Source organism: Bombina bombina, chromosome 5 (assembly GCF_027579735.1).
Source record: "Bombina bombina isolate aBomBom1 chromosome 5, aBomBom1.pri, whole genome shotgun sequence".
In the NCBI taxonomy this organism is placed as follows: domain Eukaryota; kingdom Metazoa; phylum Chordata; class Amphibia; order Anura; family Bombinatoridae; genus Bombina; species Bombina bombina.
In genome coordinates, this window is record NC_069503.1 from 458,283,670 (window position 1) to 458,302,698 (window position 19,029).

Here is a 19,029-nt window from a genome sequence, read left to right on the forward strand (position 1 = left end):
GATATACTTCAGGAAAGTTTTCTTCTGTGAAAAGCACACTGGTCTAAAAGAGGCTGCTTCCGGGTGGTAAATCGCCATAGAACAAGCCACTGAGCTGTTGTTCGTTCCTGGTAGAGCGCTTCTCTCTTTGTATGCAAATTATTATGACCCTTGGGAAGTCTCCCTATGGGTGATGGGGGAAACCAGACGTGGACTCCTTGCCCAGTGTGCTTAGAGGAATGTGGCTGCACCTCACTGACGAGGCCCATAGGAGGCCGAAACGATCGTCTGGGGTTGTCATGTTCCTTGTTCAGAGGAGAATTGCCTGGTATTTCGGGGCTGGACTGACCTTACTTGGCAGGATCAGACTGATATACTTCAGGAAAGTTTTCTTCTGTGAAAAGCACACTGGTCTAAAAGAGGCTGCTTCCGAGTGGTAAATCGCCATAGAACAAGCCACTGAGCTGTTGTTCGTTCCTGGTAGAGCGCTTCTCTCTTTGTATGCAAATTATTATGACCCTTGGGAAGTCTCCCTATGGGTGATGGGGGAAACCAGACGTGGACTCCTTGCCCAGTGTGCTTAGAGGAATGTGGCTGCACCTCACTGACGAGGCCCATAGGAGGCCGAAACGATCGTCTGGGGTTGTCATGTTCCTTGTTCAGAGGAGAATTGCCTGGTATTTCGGGGCTGGACTGACCTTACTTGGCAGGATCAGACTGATATACTTCAGGAAAGTTTTCTTCTGTGAAAAGCATACTGGTCTAAAAGAGGCTGCTTCCGGGTGGTAAATCGCCATAGAACAAGCCATTGAGCTGTTGTTCGTTCCTGGTAGAGCGCTTCTCTCTTTGTATGCTGATCCTAATCAAAGCCTTAACAAAGGACTGCACGTCTGGAAGTTCAGCCAGCCTCTTGTGTAAAAAAGTCAACAGGGTCGAAATCTGCCCTCTCAGGGAACTAGCAGAAAAGACCTTCTCCAGTCCATCCTGGAGAAACGATAAGATCCTGTCAACCTTAACTCTGTGCCAGGAAAAACCATGCTCTTCACACCAGAATAAGTAATTCCTCCACCCTTTGTGGTAGATACACAGAGTAACTGGTTTATGAGCATGAATAAGAGTATCAATGACACTCTCAGAGAAACATCTCTTTGCAAAGACTAATTGTTCAATCTCAATGCAATCAGCCTCAGAGAATCTAGATTTTGATGAACAAATGGACCTTGTAACAGCAGGTCTTTGCAACAAGGTAACTTCCACAGAGGAGATGAGGACATCCCCACTAGATCCACGAACCACGTCCTTCGCGACCACGATGGAGCAAACAGGATTACTGATACCCGCTCCTGCTTGATGCGAGCCCCCACTGAGGAAGAAGCGGTAATAGAGGAAAAAGATATATGAGTTTGAGCCTCCAGGGCACTGAAAGTGCATCTATTAGATCCGCTTGGGGATCCCTCGACCTCGACCCGTACCAGGGTAGCTTGGTATTGAGACATGACACCATGAGATCTATCTCCAGCGTCCCCCACTTGCTGCATATATCTGCAAACACCTTAGGATGGAGAGACCATTTCGCTGGGTGGAAGGATGGCCTGCTGAGAAAATCTGCCTCCCAGTTGTCAACACCTGGAATGTGGATTGCTGACAGCGAACAGCTGTGGGTCTCCGCCCACTTCAGAATTATCGCCAAGGAACTTTTTGTTCTCCCCTGATGGTTAATGTAAGCCACCAAGGATATATTGTCTGATTGAAATCTGATAAACTGGCACTTACCCAGAAGTGGACAAGCCTTCAAGCCATTGAAGATTGCCCATATTTCCAAAATTGATCGGGAGGGAGGACTCCTCCTGAGTCCACAAAACCTGTGCCTTCCTGGCACCCCAAACAGCTCCCCATCTGTATAGGGTTGTGTCTGTAGTCCCAATCTCCCAGGATGGTCTTAAGAAGGACGTCCCTCGGGACAGATGATATGGACAGAGCCACCAAGAGAGCGATTCTCTTGACCGGCTGTCTAATACAATCTGTAGAGACAGATCAGAATGATTGCTGTTCGACTGTCTCAGCATGCACAGTTGTAAAGGTCTGAGACGGAACCTGGCAAAAAGGAATGATGTCCATGCAGGACACCATGAGACCAATCGCCTCCATACACTGAGCCACTTAGGGACTCAAGGAGGTCCGGAGGGCAAGACATGCCGAAGTTAGCTTGCAACGTCTCTGGTCTGTTAGAAATATCCTTATTATAGCACCCAGGAATTCCACCCTGGTACTTGGGATAAGAGAACTCTTTTCCAAGTTTATTCTTCCATCCATGGATCGAAGAAGACTGAGAAGGGACTATTCTTCCGTAAAACGACAAGATGGTGCATGCACCAGAATATCATCCAAGTATGGGGCCACTGTGATAACCTGAGTTCTGGCAACGGCTAGAAGAGCCCCCAGAACCTTCGTAAGGATTCTTGGAGCAGTAGCTAGGCCAAACGGAAGGGCAATAAACTGGAAGTGCTGTTCCAGGAATACAAACCTCAGGAACTGAAAGTTTTCCCTGTGGATTGGAACATGAAGGTAAGCGTCCTTCAGATCTATAGTGGTCATAAACTAAAGGAAGGATGGATCTTATCGTCTCCATCTTGAAGAAAGGGACTATGAGAAATTTGTTTACACATTTTAGGTCCAGAATTAGGCAGAACATTTATTCCTTCTTTGGGACCATGAAAAGTTTTAAATAAAACCCCAAACCTCATTCTTCGATAGGCACCAGGACAATTCCTCCTAAGAAGGATAGGTCCCGAACGCACCCTAGAAAGGCATCCCTCTTTTCTGGTCTGTAGACAGGTTCAAGAGTAGAGACAGTCTGCCCCCTACACGATCCGATCCCCAGATCGGGGGCCGCCCCTTCATGCCTATTTGTTTTCGGCAGGCTTCTTATTCTGCTTCTACTAATTCCAGGGCTGAGCCGGGTTCCAAGTACTCTTGGGTTGCTCTGGCTTGGAGGAGGATTGTTGTCGTTGGGATTTGTCAGAGCAGCCAGCGGGCTAGGACCGCAAAGCCAGAGGCCTCTGCATTAAGGCGAATAATTTGCATGTTTGCATCACAGATAAAAGAATTAGCAATTATCAGAGCTTTAATACTATCTTAAATATCTGTGAAATAAATGTGATAACAAAAATCATAAAAGGAAAACCAAATAAAGTTCTGAATAAAGGATATGTCTGTGTCCTCTGGATGAGTTTTTCAGCTTGTTAGCATTCCTCAGTGAGATCCCATAAAAAAGGAAACAGAAAATTGCAACATAGTGTGAATCTGTAATGGCACTTTGAGGAAGTAGTTGTTTTGTAACAAATGACTACTCACATTTGTTGGAGCTTTCCACTAAGCTCAAGGATATGCGCACTCCCACTTTATACTGATGGGAAAACAGTACACTAGGCAAAACTTGGATACAAATTTATTTTAAAATATATAAAAGCGTCACATAAGCCTTGATAACACCACAATGTAAGGGTACAAAAGCAGATATGCTGTAATAAATGCTTCAAATCGCCAAACTTGCAAAGAGGTAAATGGATCAGCAGGAGTGTGACCGCCGAAACCAAAACCTCTTTAGTAGCAAGACAGTAGCGCTAAGCCCCCAGGTGTCCTGGCTAGTGTAGAGACGTGATAAAACTCAATATAGAACAGTTCAGTTCCGACGTACGTTTCGCAGGTATGCTTTGTCAAGGAATGTTTGTGCGCATGTCCAAGAGTCCTTTTAAACAATCCATTGATGAGTTTCTGCCAGGTTTGTAGTTCCATCCTCCATTTTGGAAGTTGGCATTTAGGTAATTTGTCATTAAACAACTAGTATGTTTTTCAGCTTCTTTCAGTTTTATACATTTTGTTGATATATGCATAGATGTTAAGATGGATAACCAGAATTGGTAAATTATGCATTATAATGTTATAGCATTATACATATATGCAAAACTTCAAAAAACATAATCACATTGTGCCTGCAATTGGTGTCTATACTGATGGTATATGTAGGTATTTGTTGTGTTTTTTTTTTTTTTTTTTTTTTTTAACCCCTTATTGTGAAGGTATTAGTTATATCTTTTTTAGTTTAAGTGATGTTACTGACTATATGTCCTATGGACCATAATTAAACTACTAGCCTTATTATAAACCTAGTTGTATCGTAATGTTTTCAAAAATAGATTTTATTTGTTAGCATGTGGCATGTTTAAAAACATATATTGTACTTGTATGTGTTTGCGCTGAAAAGGCTTCTTATTCTGCTTCTACTAATTCCAGGGCTGAGCCGGGTTCCAAGTACTCTTGGGTTGCTCTGGCTTGGAGGAGGATTGTTGTCGTTGGGATTTGTCAGAGCAGCCAGCGGGCTAGGACTGCAAAGCCAGAGGCCTCTGCATTAAGGCGAATAATTTGCATGTTTGCATCACAGATAAAAGAATTAGCAATTATCAGAGCTTTAATACTATCTTAAATATCCTCGAGGGGAGACTCCACCTCAATGAGTTCTGACAAAGAGTCGCACCAGTAGGTAGCTGGTCCAGCAACCACGGCAACTGCAGCCTCTGGTTGAAATAAAAATCCTGTATGTTGAAACATCTTTCTCCGAAAGGTTTCCATTTTCTTATCCATCGGCTCTCTGAACGAAAAACTATCCTCAAGAGGTATAGTAGTACGTTTAGCAAGCGTAGAAATAGCACCATCCACCTTAGGAATGGAGCCCCACAAATCCAGTTGAGAGTCCGGGATCGGGAACAACTTTTTTAAAAGTAGGCGAGGGGGGAAATGAAGATCCAATTCTTCCCATTTGTTGTTAAAAAAAAAATTGCCATTTTAACTGACACAGGAAAAGTCAAAGGAACTTTCCTGTCTTCATAAACTCTGACTAATTTAGATATCATAGGTTCTTCAGTCAGCGCGGCCTCTGGAACCTCTAACGTAGACAGAACTTCCTTTAATAAAAAAAATGCAAGTGTTCAATTTTAAATCTAAAGGACGGTTCCTCCGCAGCAGGAGGCTTAGGCGCTAAGGACTCCGACCCCGAAAGTTCACCCTGTGAAGCTACAGAGATTAACTCATCATCGGATAACTGGGACATAATAGCTAAATCCGATAAATATTTAGATGACTTCGGGTCAGGAGAGCTATGTTTAACCTTTCTCTTGCATTTGTTAGAGCGAAGTAATGCACTGAAGGCCGCAGACACCACGGTTTGTAAATGCACAGCAAAGTCAGCAGGAAGAAAGCCCCCTCTGGATGGAGGATTAGATGTGCTACGGGGAACTGCATGTGGACTGGATAATGTAGCAAGCGTAGTAATCTCAAGGGACGCCAAGTCCTTAGAGGTAGACGGCTCAGATGGACTAATAGCCTTAGCAGGCTTGTCTCCCTTCTTAGACTTTATAACGGTGTTAAGGTATGTGGAACAGTATTGAGTGGGCAGGAAAACCACGGCCTCTTCACAATATTAACAGTTCCCAAATGATAGACAGCAAACACCTGATGCTCGTGGTAGAGGGCCACTGCAAACACCTCTCTGTAGACTGTAAAAAAAACAATTTCCACAGCACCAATGAATCAGGAAAAAAGTTTAACAAACTTGTCTTTTATTAATCCATTTCAGCTTATACAAAGCACTGGCACACAGCAGCATAAAGCGACGTTTCGGGCTGTTAACCCTTACTCATGCTCATACAGAACACCTGTTAGCTGCTCCTTATCATATGGTACTTAAGGAGCAGCTAACAGGTGTTCTGTATGGGTTAACAGCCCGAAAAGTCGCTTTATGCTGCTGTGTGCCAGTGCTTTGTATAAACTGAAATGGATTAATAAAAGACAAGTTTGTTAAAGTGAATGTAAACTCAACAGTGTCGCTTATTGCCATATTATCACTCTCAACAATTTAGGTGGACCTTAATTCATAATTTTTTTGTGTGTACTTGCTAATCCCAAATATATAACTTTTTATCTCATTTTTGGAGCCGAGATTCCTCCACCCGCCATTTGGTCCCTCTATTTGGAAATAATTGACAATAGCGATTGCCAATCCATTTTTTTACCCCGTGGAGTTTAACCCCTTTTTGGCAAGGTCATGCGTTTATTCTGCGCATGCGTTAGCTTCTAATCCCCAGCTTCAGAAGTGATGCGTGTCCACGAGACGCGCATGCTCTGTAACACCTTCAATTTCAGACTATCAGCGGTATACAGTGAAGGCTACTGTGTATTGTACAGTGCTGCTAAGGGTACTGTGATTAGATGAATATATATTTTTCGGCTGCATTCGCTATCAGAATAGTATTCAATTAACGGATACATTCATTGAATACTAGATAGCGCTTTGAGGAGGTCGGATGTTAACGCATGCGCAGCCTGTCTATCCTACTTTCACGCTTGCGCACATTAAGTATTTAGTTTTTAAACGCATGCGCAGATTAAGTACAAATGTTTTTCACGCATGCGCAAAGTAAGGGCATCACGGGTGCGCGCATCAGAGATACGTATAGAGTAGGTGAGACCACTCTATACGTCACTCTCTGCAAAACAAGGAAGTGCCTTATGGGAGGAGTTGTGGCTCAAAACGGAGCGAAGTTAGTAATTAAAATATATTATAAATTATTATTATTTTTTTTTTTTAAAGTTTACGGTTTGAATAAACATGTGTAATATAAGTATTAGGAGCCTTCAGTAGTTTGTAAATTGACATTCACTTTAAACTTTTTTTCCTGATTCATTGGTGCTGTGGAAATTGGTTTTTTACAGTCACAATATTTACAGGTATGATTTAGTACAGAAGTACATTCTAACATGTCACAGTGCTCACCCACAGAAGGACACAAATAAAACCTTTTTTTTCTATATACTCCCAATGGCTGGGGCACTCACCATCTCCTAGACCCAGACAGATAACAGAGAAAATGCTCTCCTCAGGTTGAAGTCTCAGTCGGAATGGAGGAAATGAACATAGACCACATGCTATGAAAAGTACAGCAAGTTAATAGGAGCTGTGCAACACTTTCAAAAACGAAAGTGAAACCAATTTGTTCCAGCTAAAAACACACAGTCTATGAGCCCAGAAAATAAAATCACACAAAGCAGCATGTAAATAATTAATACACTGATTAATTAACCCCAACTGTTCAATAAACCCCCCTCAGAGGATATTAAACCTGGATCCTATCAAGGTATAAAGGAGCCACACTGTAACCCTGTTATAGCGTTTTATGTGTAAAAAATTGAAACAATCTTACCTCCAGGATCCATGCTGTGAAACAGAACACAGCCTCTCAAGTGTGACAGTCTTATAGCAGCGCTCCTGACATGGACTTGAGTGAGAGAAAGCAGGCAGTGAAACTCGTCAACACTGATTGTTGACTGACTGACTGTTAGCAGTAGTCTGGAAGGTTTTGCAGAAAAACTTTCCCTGCATCTCCAGACTCTAACTTTCATCAATGCTCTCATTGAGAGGTTGACATGACAACTTAAAACTCCAGTCCTATCTCGAAGGGCAGATACCCTTTTTTCAGGACTCTCCGAATCTTCTGACATTTCAATGCCACCTCATATCATGACGAAAGGCAAAGAATGACTGGGGTACTGAGGAAGTGGGAGAGATATTTAAGCCTTTGGCTGGGGTGTCTTTGCCTCCTCCTGGTGGCCAGGTGTTGTATTTCCTAACAGTAAGGAATGAAGCTGTGGACTCTCCCTATCTTAGGAAGGAAAAAGTCTTTATTCAGCATTAAAGATACTATAATGGTAAAATGACAGGTGCTATTGTATGTATTTATATACATGGATCAATGATAAAAAAAAAAAAACTGTGCCAAAATTAAACGTTTCTACAATATGCATGGATATTAATCTTAATAAAGGGGAAACAAACCTATATACACTTTAAAAGGGACATCAAAATCAATTTAAAGGGACATCAAAATCAATTTAAAGGAAACAAATGCTGATGAATTTCGTCAGTATTTTTTCATATTCTTTAAATTTTGTTGGCGCATTCAGTTGGATATTCGTTTTAGTTTACGTCCGAAATAGGAATGCATATATACTACTCACCATTTTATTGTAAATGTAGCTGTCTTCAAACCTGTACTCTTTTACCCTTCACAAGTGCTGGTTAGTGAATTTCTGCATCTTCACACTGGGCTTCGCCATCTTGGAACTTAAGTATTCTTGTATTGTGTGACAGAAGTGATGCACCTTCATAGATCAGTGATATTGTTGTCTTTAAAAAGCCATATCATACTCTTACAGACAGGACTTCATTGTTGTATATAATGCCTGAGTATATATATATATATATATATTATTTATATTTTAAACTCTATAAAAAAAACTGAAAAAATGTAAACCTTAATCTCTCTACTTTGCAAGCTACCCCAAAGTGCAAGGTATAGCCGGTAACATCACTGATCTTGCAAATGTGCACTGTTTCTGTCAAAGATTGCAACAATATGCACTGAACAAAATGGCGCACCCAGTATAAAGATGCAGAGCGTTACCACCTGGCTTCAATAATGGGTTAAAGAAAATGTCTTTTAAAAAAAGCTGCATTTACAGAAGGAAAACAGTAGTAACCATGATACTGTGGTTGTACCCAGAAGTTAAAATGAACACTAAAGTCAAAATTAAACATTTATTACTCAGATAGAACATGCAGTTTTAAATAACTTTTCAGTTTGTTTCCATGATCAAAATGTGCACAATATTTTCATACACTCACTTTCTGAGGCACCAGCTCCTACTGAGCATGTGCAAAAAATTCACAATATATACGCATATGCATTTTGGGATTGGCTGATGGATTCTTGCACATTTTCTACATAACAAATCTTGCACAATTAAAGGTTCAGCAGAGAACCTACCTTGCGGAAACATTAGTAAAATGCATATATGAGGAAATAACTACTCCAATTCGTCCTTTTCCACCCTAGCAAAAGAAAAATATACATATAAGCATTATTTTGTTTTACTACATCACAATTATAGTTCAAGCGGTAATTTAGAGAGATCTAAAAGTATGTTTTACAGAAATGCAAAAATACAAGCACTGAGCACTCTAAGTCTATAGTCTGTGGCACAGACATATATATACACATATATATACATACACATATACATATACACACATAAAAAATAGGTATATATCTGTTTAAAAGCACAGGATTACTGTATATTACTAATCCTTACAATCCAAATATGATACTATAATATGCTGCAACATTCTATATTATGGAACTTTATTTATTGTTTAAAAAGATAGATAATACCTTTATTACCCATTCCCCAGTTTTGCATAACCAACAAGGTTATATTGATATACAGTATATTTTACCTTGGTGATTAACATGTATCCAAGCCTTTGCAGACTGAGTATAAATTAAAATATAATTAAATAAACTAAACTTAAAAATGTTTGCAAGGTCTTCACACTGCACCCTCTTTTTTATCATCATTGTGGGCTCAGGGAAATACAGCTATTAAGAAGTCATCAGTTACTATGTGTAACTGATCCATAAACTATGATGTGCATAAGTAGTAGAACATTATATATCAGCTAGTAAATATGCTAAGTCCATGACATAACACTACTGCACATATATTGCAGTTCTTGGGCTATGTAGTGTTATGAATGTTCACTAGTCCTTTTCACTCATGTACCAGGACACTACATACAATATTTTTGTGAATATTTTATTATATATTTTCATGTGACAACACTGAAGAAATGACACTTTGCTACAATGTAAAGTAGTGAGTGTACAGCCTGTATAACAGTGTAAATTTGCTGTCCCCTCAAAATAACTCAACAGCCATTAATGTCTAAACCGTTGGCATCAAAAGTGAGTACACCCCTAAGTGGAAAATTGGGCCCAATTAGCCATTTTCCCTCCCCGGTGTCATGTGACTCGTTAGGGTTACAAAGTCTCAGGTGTGAATGGGGAGCAGGTGTGTTAAATTTGGTGTTATCGCTCTCACACTCTTTAATACTGGTCATTGGAAGTTCAACATGGCACCTCATTGCAAAGAACTCTTTGAGGATCTGTAAAAAAGAATTGTTGCTCTACATAAAAAAGGCCTAGGCTATAGGAAGATTGCCAAGACCATGAAACTGAGCTGCAGCACGGTGAGCAAGACCATACAGCAGTTTAACAGGACAGGTTCCACTCAGAACAGGCCTCGCCATGGTCGACCAAAGAAGTTGAGTACCTGTGCTCAGCGTCATATCCAGAGGTTGGCTTTGGGAAATAGACGTATGAGTGCTGCCAGCATTGCTGGAGAGGTTGAAGGGGTGGGGGGGGGGGGTCAGCCTGTTAGTGCTCAGACCATACGACGCACACTGCATCAAATTGGTCTGCATGGCTGTTGTCCCAGAAGGAAACCTCGTCTAAAGTTGATGCACAAGAAAGCATGCAAACATTTTGCTAAAGACAAGCAAACTAAGGACATGGATTACTGGCGGAAACAAGGTGAGGAGTACAAAGACAAGTGTGTCTTGCCTACAGTCAACCATGATGGGAGGAGTGTCATGGTCTGGGCCTGCATGAGTGCTGCCGGCACTGGGGAGCTACAGTTCATTGAGGGAACCATGAATACCAACATGTACTGTGACATACTGAAGCAGAGCATGATTCCCTCCCTTCAGAGATTGGGCCGCAGGGCAGTATTCCAACATAACAACCCCAAACACACCTCCAAGATGACCAATGCCTTGCTAAAGAAGGTAAAGGTGATGGACTGCCAAGCATGTCTCCAGACCAGGGCTGGGCGATATGGGCAAAAATTAAAATCGTGATTTTGGACCAAAAAAAAAAAAAAAACGCAATTGCGATTTCAACGCAATTTTCTTATATATTACTATAACACCTTAATTTTTCAATAAAAAATAATTTAAAGGGCCATGATATCCAAATGTTGAAACACTTTAAAGTGATGCAGCATAGCTGTAAAAAGATGACTAGAAAATATCACCTGAACATCTCTATGTAAAAAAGAAAGATATTTTACCTCAAAGTTCCTCAGTAGCCACATCCCATTGTAAAGGACTTCTAAGCAGCAAAATCAGTATGTCTGTCCCGGGACAGCTAAGGGATTGAGCCTTGTGCACTCTCATGTCGTTTCCTTATTGAGTTTAAGAAAGTTTACTATGAAATCTCATGAGATCACAGTAAACGAGTTCATGACCCCAGCACTGTTGATGCTGATTGGCTGCAGTTCATTTCTTCTTCTTCATTTTTTTTTTTACCTGCAGCTGGGCAGCAGCTGAGAATAACATTTTACACAGAACTTACTCCTCTGAGCTGAGGATATTGTGAGGTAAAATATGCTCAAGTGATATTTTCCTGTCAGCTTTTTACAGTTATACTGCATCAGTTTCAAGTGATTTAGCATATGAGTATTATGTCCATATAAGACTACAGAATCTTAATGTACATGTTTCTGAATGTAAAATACACTATGGGAGCATAAAAATCCAAACCAAGTGTGTGGGTGTGTCTATGTATGTGTGTGTGCGTGTGTGTGTGTGTGTGTGTGTGTGTGTGTATATATATATATATATATATATATATATATATATATATATATATATATATATATATATATATATATATATATATATATATATATATATATATATATATATATATATATATATATATATATATATATATATATATATATATATATATATATATATATATATATATATATATAATATACCGTCCAGAGTACAGTGTTACCCTCCTATGGACATCTGCCTTGGTGCAAACATGCAATAGATACTCCTGGAAAAACGGATGCACTCTCAGGTCTTTTAGTGAAGAAAAGTAAACAATCTTTAATGAAACGTTCCATTAAAGATTGTTTACTTTTCTTCACTAAAAGACCTGAGAGTGCATCCGTTTTTCCAGGAGTGTATATATATATATATATATATATATATATATATATAAAATAAAGTCTACACACCCCTTTTAAAATAGCAGGTTTCTGTGATGTAAAAAAAATAGACAAAGATAAATCATTTCAGAACTTTTTCCTACTTTAATGTGACCTATAAACTGTACAACTCAATTGAAAAACAAACTGAAATCTTTTAGGTGAAGGGAAGAAAAAATAAAATAATATGGTTGCATATGAGTCTATCAGCAAGTGGGCAAGATTTGCCCTCTCTTCTTTGCAAAAACACTCCAAATCTGTCAGATTGCGAGGGCATTTCCTGTGCACAGCCCTCTTCAGATCACCCCACAGATTTTCTCTTGGATTCAGGTCTGGGATCTGGCTGGGCCATTCCAAAACTTTAATCTTCTTCTGGTGAAGCCATTCCTTTGTTGATTTGGATGTAGTTCCAGCTGAAGAAAAACAGCCCCAAAGCATGATGCTGCCACCACCATACTTCACTGTGGGTATGGTGTTCTTTTGGTGATGTGCAGTGTTGTTTTTGCGCCAAACATATCTTTTGGAATTATTGCCAAAAAGTTCAACTTTGGTTTCATCAGACCATAACACCTTTTCTCACATGCTTTTGGGAGACTTAAGATGTGTTTTTGCTCAATTTAGCTGGGCTTTGATGTTTTTCTTCTTAAGAAAAGGCTTCCGTCTTGCTGTCTACCTCAAAGCCCAAACATATGAAGAATACGGGAGAATGTTGTCACATGTACTACACAGCCAGTACTTGCCAGATATTCCTGCAGCTCCTTTAATGTTGCTGTAGGCCTCTTGGTAGCCTCCCAGACCAGTTTTCTTCTCATCAATTTTGGAGGGACATCCAGTTCTTGGTAATGTCACTGTTGTGCCATATGTTCTCCACTTGATGATTACTGTCTTCACTGTGTTCCACGGTATATCTAATGCCTTGGAAATTATTTTGTACCCTTCTCCTGACTGATAACTTTTAACAATGAGATCCCTCTGATGCTTTGGAAGCTCTCTGCGGACCATGGCTTTTGTGTAGGACGCAACTAAGAAAATGTCAGTAAATACCTAGTAGAACAGCTGAACTTTATTCAGGGTTAATCAGAGGCACTTTAAATTATGGCAGGTGTGTGATGACTCTTATTTAACATGGTTTTGAATGTGATTGCTTAAATCTGAACACAGCTACATCCACAGTTATAAGAGGGTGTGCACACTTATGCAACCACATTATTTTAGTTTTTTTTGTTTACTTCCCTCCACCTTAAAGATTTCAGTTTGTTTTTCAATTGAGTTGTGTAGTTTATAGGTCACATTAAAGGTGGAAAAAGTTCTGAAATGATTTATCTTTGTCTAATTGTTTTACATCATAGAAACCTGAAATTTTAACAGGGGTCTGTAGACTTTTTATATCCACTGTATATATATATATACACACACACACACACATAATATATATATATATATATATATATATATATATATATATATATATATATATATATATATATATATATATATATATATATATAAAACATCCAGATTAGGTGCACTCACTCTGTTACTCAAGCCACATCCGCCGGGGTGCTGCGTGTAATGTATACAGCACTAGCAATTGATCCCACTGGGGGGAAAAATGTGCTGCACTCACCGGTCTTCAAAACAGGTTCAATTTTTTAATATTTCCTCTCATCAAGTATCAGCAAAGGAAGGCAATCCCAAACGTTTCGGTACCAACAGGTACCTTTCTCAATGGGTAGAAACAAATCCTGTGTCCTAATAGCCTCTATTGAACCCACACACCCACTCACCTATTTAAATCCCTCGGTGCAAACAAGACTTCCGGTGCTAGCGAGGTGCCACCTACAACACGCGTCATCGTTTCTCCATCAGGGTACAAGAGCTTGGCCTACCAGTGACGACAGTTTCTATACGTCACACTCACAACAAAGCGATCGTGTTCGGCTTCACCCCGGCAGCACCAGGAAGTCCCTTTTAATTACTTACATTTTATAACAAAATATAGAACATCAGTATGTTTAGATTATAGGTACAATCCAACATACTGTGCAATTTTTATTATTAAAAGTGTTAAACAACACAATTCTGACATTATATGTGACCAATATAATACGAAAACTTCTACATCATTATGCAGGCAACAACACACTCACTACTTGGCTTTTCTTCGATTTAAAGGGATATAAACCCCTATAATATGAATGCCACTTAAACTCAGATTTAACTTGTTTCCAAATACCAGAGGCTACCTAGATCGACCAATCATAGCAGCATCGCTATAGGAATACATTGTAGTCCAATTGAACATTCAACCCTTTTGGGGTCACGGTGTCAAGTCAATAGATCCAGGACGCTTCCACTTGAAGAAGTTTTTTATGTCCTTCTTCCCCTCTCCTTAGGGGGGGCACATGATCTATTAGCATAGTCCTCATGCTGGCTGCCGTATGTCCAGCTTGGAAGAAGTGTCTGGCAACCGGTTGTTCTGATGTCTTTTTGTAAATCGCTGCTCTTATGGCGTGACGGTGGTTCGCCATCCTTTCTCGGATGGTGGTAGAGGTCTTGCCCACATAGACAAAAGAGCACGGACACATCAATATATAGATAACATAAGTACTGGCACAGGATAGTCTATGCAGAATTTTGTATTTCTTCCCTGTGCTACTGCTGTATACATTACACGCAGCACCCCGGCAGATGTGGCTTGAGTAACAGTGAGTGCACCTAATCTGGATGTTTATTATATTTGACTGAGGTTGCACCCTGCACACATTTTGTTATATTAACTCTAAAGTTTGACATATTGTGATGTGAATTGACACATATTACTGCCTGTTATTTTCTGAAGTGCCTTTAACTGCTACAGCTGAAGTACAGTAGCTGTGCGTTTGTTTTTATAGTGTTTTAAAAGAGCTATACAAACTGCCTTATATGCTGGATTGTTTTCTAACTCTATCTTACTATCCTCTGGGTCAGTTTACCTAGTGGTATTCTAACATGGAAGCTCTGGGACCCAATATACACCCAATATAACACATCCAATGTTGGAGAGGACTGTGTCAATAAGGACTCTTTTGTTTTTTCTGAAGCTGATGCTGAACGGATCCGGGTAACAACTGATTTGCATGAGCTGAGGGGAGAAACACCCCTTGATGTTTATCATAAACTATTGAATTTACAAAAAAGAGGTTGATCACCACTTGCATGTGGTGTATTTATCCAATTACCATAAAAATAAGAGCATACCTCGAGGGTTTCGCATAAAGAACATTCCTACTATAGGAAGATCTAACCCTGACTTTTGCAGGAAATGGTGTTCCATCTTGAACAAATGTTCGTATGACCTTATATTGTTGGTAAATGAAGAGTCAAATAGACTATTGAATTTGATCAAAATTGAAATAAATGAGGTTAAACAACTTAGTTACCAGACCCTGACTGATGACACTAGTGAAGACTGGGTAAAAAAATTACAAGGACAGGTCAATAAATATCAAAATGACTTACTGTCCTTTAAAAAACAGAATTTATGTTTACCTGATAAATTACTTTCTCCAACGGTGTGTCCGGTCCACGGCGTCATCCTTACTTGTGGGATATTCTCCTCCCCAACAGGAAATGGCAAAGAGCCCAGCAAAGCTGGTCACATGATCCCTCCTAGGCTCCGCCTTCCCCAGTCATTCGACCGACGTAAAGGAGGAAAATTTGCATAGGAGAAATCATATGATACCGTGGTGACTGTAGTTAAAGAAAATAAATTATCAGACCTGATTAAAAAACCAGGGCGGGCCGTGGACCGGACACACCGTTGGAGAAAGTAATTTATCAGGTAAACATAAATTCTGTTTTCTCCAACATAGGTGTGTCCGGTCCACGGCGTCATCCTTACTTGTGGGAACCAATACCAAAGCTTTAGGACACGGATGAAGGGAGGGAGCAAATCAGGTCACCTAGATGGAAGGCACCACGGCTTGCAAAACCTTTCTCCCAAAAATAGCCTCAGAAGAAGCAAAAGTATCAAATTTGTAAAATTTAGTAAAAGTGTGCAGTGAAGACCAAGTCGCTGCCTTACATATCTGATCAACAGAAGCCTCGTTCTTGAAGGCCCATGTGGAAGCCACAGCCCTAGTGGAATGAGCTGTGATTCTTTCAGGAGGCTGCCGTCCGGCAGTCTCGTAAGCCAATCTGATGATGCTTTTAATCCAAAAAGAGAGAGAGGTAGAAGTTGCTTTTTGACCTCTCCTTTTACCAGAATAAACAACAAACAAAGAAGATGTTTGTCTAAAATCCTTTGTAGCATCTAAATAGAATTTTAGAGCACGAACTACATCCAAATTGTGCAACAAACGTTCCTTCTTTGAAACTGGATTCGGACACAAAGAAGGCACGACTATCTCCTGGTTAATGTTTTTGTTAGAAACAACTTTCGGAAGAAAACCAGGTTTAGTACGTAAAACCACCTTATCTGCATGGAACACCAGATAAGGGGGAGAACACTGCAGAGCAGATAATTCTGAAACTCTTCTAGCAGAAGAAATTGCAACCAGAAACAAAACTTTCCAAGATAATAACTTAATATCAACGGAATGTAAGGGTTCAAACGGAACCCCCTGAAGAACTGAAAGAACTAAATTGAGACTCCAAGGAGGAGTCAAAGGTTTGTAAACAGGCTTGATTCTAACCAGAGCCTGAACAAAGGCTTGAACATCTGGCACAGCTGCCAGCTTTTTGTGAAGTAACACAGACAAGGCAGAAATCTGTCCCTTCAAAGAACTTGCAGATAATCCTTTCTCCAAACCTTCTTGAAGAAAGGATAGAATCTTAGGAATTTTTACCTTGTCCCAAGGGAATCCTTTAGATTCACACCAACAGATATATTTTTTCCATATTTTGTGGTAGATTTTTCTAGTTACAGGCTTTCTGGCCTGAACAAGAGTATCAATGACAGAATCTGAGAACCCTCGCTTTGATAAGATCAAGCGTTCAATCTCCAAGCAGTCAGTTGGAGTGAGACCAGATTCGGATGTTCGAACGGACCTTGAACAAGAAGGTCTCGTCTCAAAGGTAGCTTCCATGGTGGAGGCGATGACATATTCACCAGGTCTGCATACCAAGTCCTGCGTGGCCACGCAGGAGCTATCAAGATCACCGATGCCCTCTCCTGATTGATCCTGGCTACCAGCCTGGGGATGAGAGGAAACGGCGGGAATACATAAGCTAGTTTGAAGGTCCAAGGTGCTACTAGTGCATCTACTAGAGTCGCCTTGGGATCCCTGGATCTGGACCCGTAGCAAGGAACCTTGAAGTTCTGACGAGAGGCCATCAGATCCATGTCTGGAATGCCCCACAATTGAGTAATTTGGGCAAAGATTTCCGGATGGAGTTCCCACTCCCCCGGATGAAATGTCTGACGACTCAGAAAATCCGCTTCCCAATTTTCCACTCCTGGGATGTGGATTGCAGACAAGTGGCAGGAGTGAGTCTCCGCCCATTGGATGATTTTGGTCACTTCTTCCATCGCCAGGGAACTCCTTGTTCCCCCCTGATGGTTGATGTACGCAACAGTCGTCATGTTGTCTGATTGAAACCGTATGAACTTGGCCTTTGCTAGCTGAGGCCAAGCCTTGAGAGCATTGAATATCGCTCTCAGTTCCAGAATATTTATCGGGAGAAAAGATTCTTCCCGAGACCAAAGACCCTGAGCTTTCAGGGGTCCCCAGACCGCGCCCCAGCCCACCAGACTGGCGTCGGTCGTGACAATGACCCACTCTGGTCTGCGGAAGCTCATCCCCTGTGACAGGTTGTCCAGGGACAGCCACCAACGGAGTGAATCTCTGGTCCTCTGATCTACTTGTATCGTCGGAGACAAGTCTGTATAGTCCCCATTCCACTGACTGAGCATGCACAGTTGTAATGGTCTTAGATGAATTCGCGCAAAAGGAACTATGTCCATTGCCGCTACCATCAAACCTATTACTTCCATGCACTGCGCTATGGAAGGAAGAGGAACAGAATGAAGTATTTGACAAGAGTTTAGAAGTTTTGATTTTCTGGCCTCTGTCAGAAAAATCCTCATTTCTAAGGAGTCTATTATTGTTCCCAAGAAGGGAACCCTTGTTGACGGAGATAGCGAACTTTTTTCTACGTTCACTTTCCACCCGTGAGATCTGAGAAAGGCCAGGACAACGTCCGTGTGAGCCTTTGCTTGTGGAAGGGACGACGCTTGAATCAGAATGTCGTCCAAGTAAGGTACTACTGCAATGCCCCTTGGTCTTAGCACCGCTAGAAGGGACCCTAGTACCTTTGTGAAAATTCTTGGAGCAGTGGCTAATCCGAACGGAAGTGCCACAAACTGGTAATGCTTGTCCAGGAATGCGAACCTTAGGAACCGATGATGTTCCTTGTGGATAGGAATATGTAGATACGCATCCTTTAAATCCACCGTGGTCATGAATTGACCTTCCTGGATGGAAGGAAGAATTGTTCGAATGGTTTCCATTTTGAACGATGGAACCTTGAGAAACTTGTTTAGGATCTTGAGATCTAAGATTGGTCTGAATGTTCCCTCTTTTTTGGGAACTACGAACAGATTGGAGTAGAACCCCATCCCTTGTTCTCCTAATGGAACAGGATGAATCACTCCCATTTTTAGCAGGTCTTCTACACAATGTAAGAATGCCTGTTTTTTTATGTGGTCTGAAGACAATTGAGACCTGTGGAACCTCCCCTTTGGGGGAAGCCCCTTGAATTCCAGAAGATAACCTTGGGAGACTATTTCTAGTGCCCAAGGATCCAGAACATCTCTTGCCCAAGCCTGAGCGAAGAGAGAGAGTCTGCCCCCCACCAGATCCGGTCCCGGATCGGGGGCCAACATCTCATGCTGTCTTGGTAGCAGTGGCAGGTTTCTTGGCCTGCTTTCCTTTGTTCCAGCCTTGCATTGGCCTCCAGGCTGGCTTGGCTTGAGAAGTATTACCCTCTTGCTTAGAGGACGTAGCACTTGGGGCTGGTCCGTTTCTGCGAAAGGGACGAAAATTAGGTTTATTTTTGGCTTTGAAAGACCTATCCTGAGGAAGGGCGTGGCCCTTGCCCCCAGTGATATCA

At 41.0% G+C, this 19,029-nt stretch overlaps 1 protein-coding gene across 1 annotated transcript in view; it reads right to left on the bottom strand.

The window, feature by feature from the left end:
* TNS3 (tensin 3) overlaps window positions 1-19,029 on the bottom strand; it is a 588,043-nt gene that overhangs the window by 268,319 nt on the left and 300,695 nt on the right. The window contains exon 10 of the mRNA XM_053714333.1: window positions 8,859-8,923. Within this exon, the coding sequence (XP_053570308.1) occupies window positions 8,859-8,923 (65 nt within the window). The remainder of the gene's footprint in view (window positions 1-8,858; window positions 8,924-19,029) is intronic.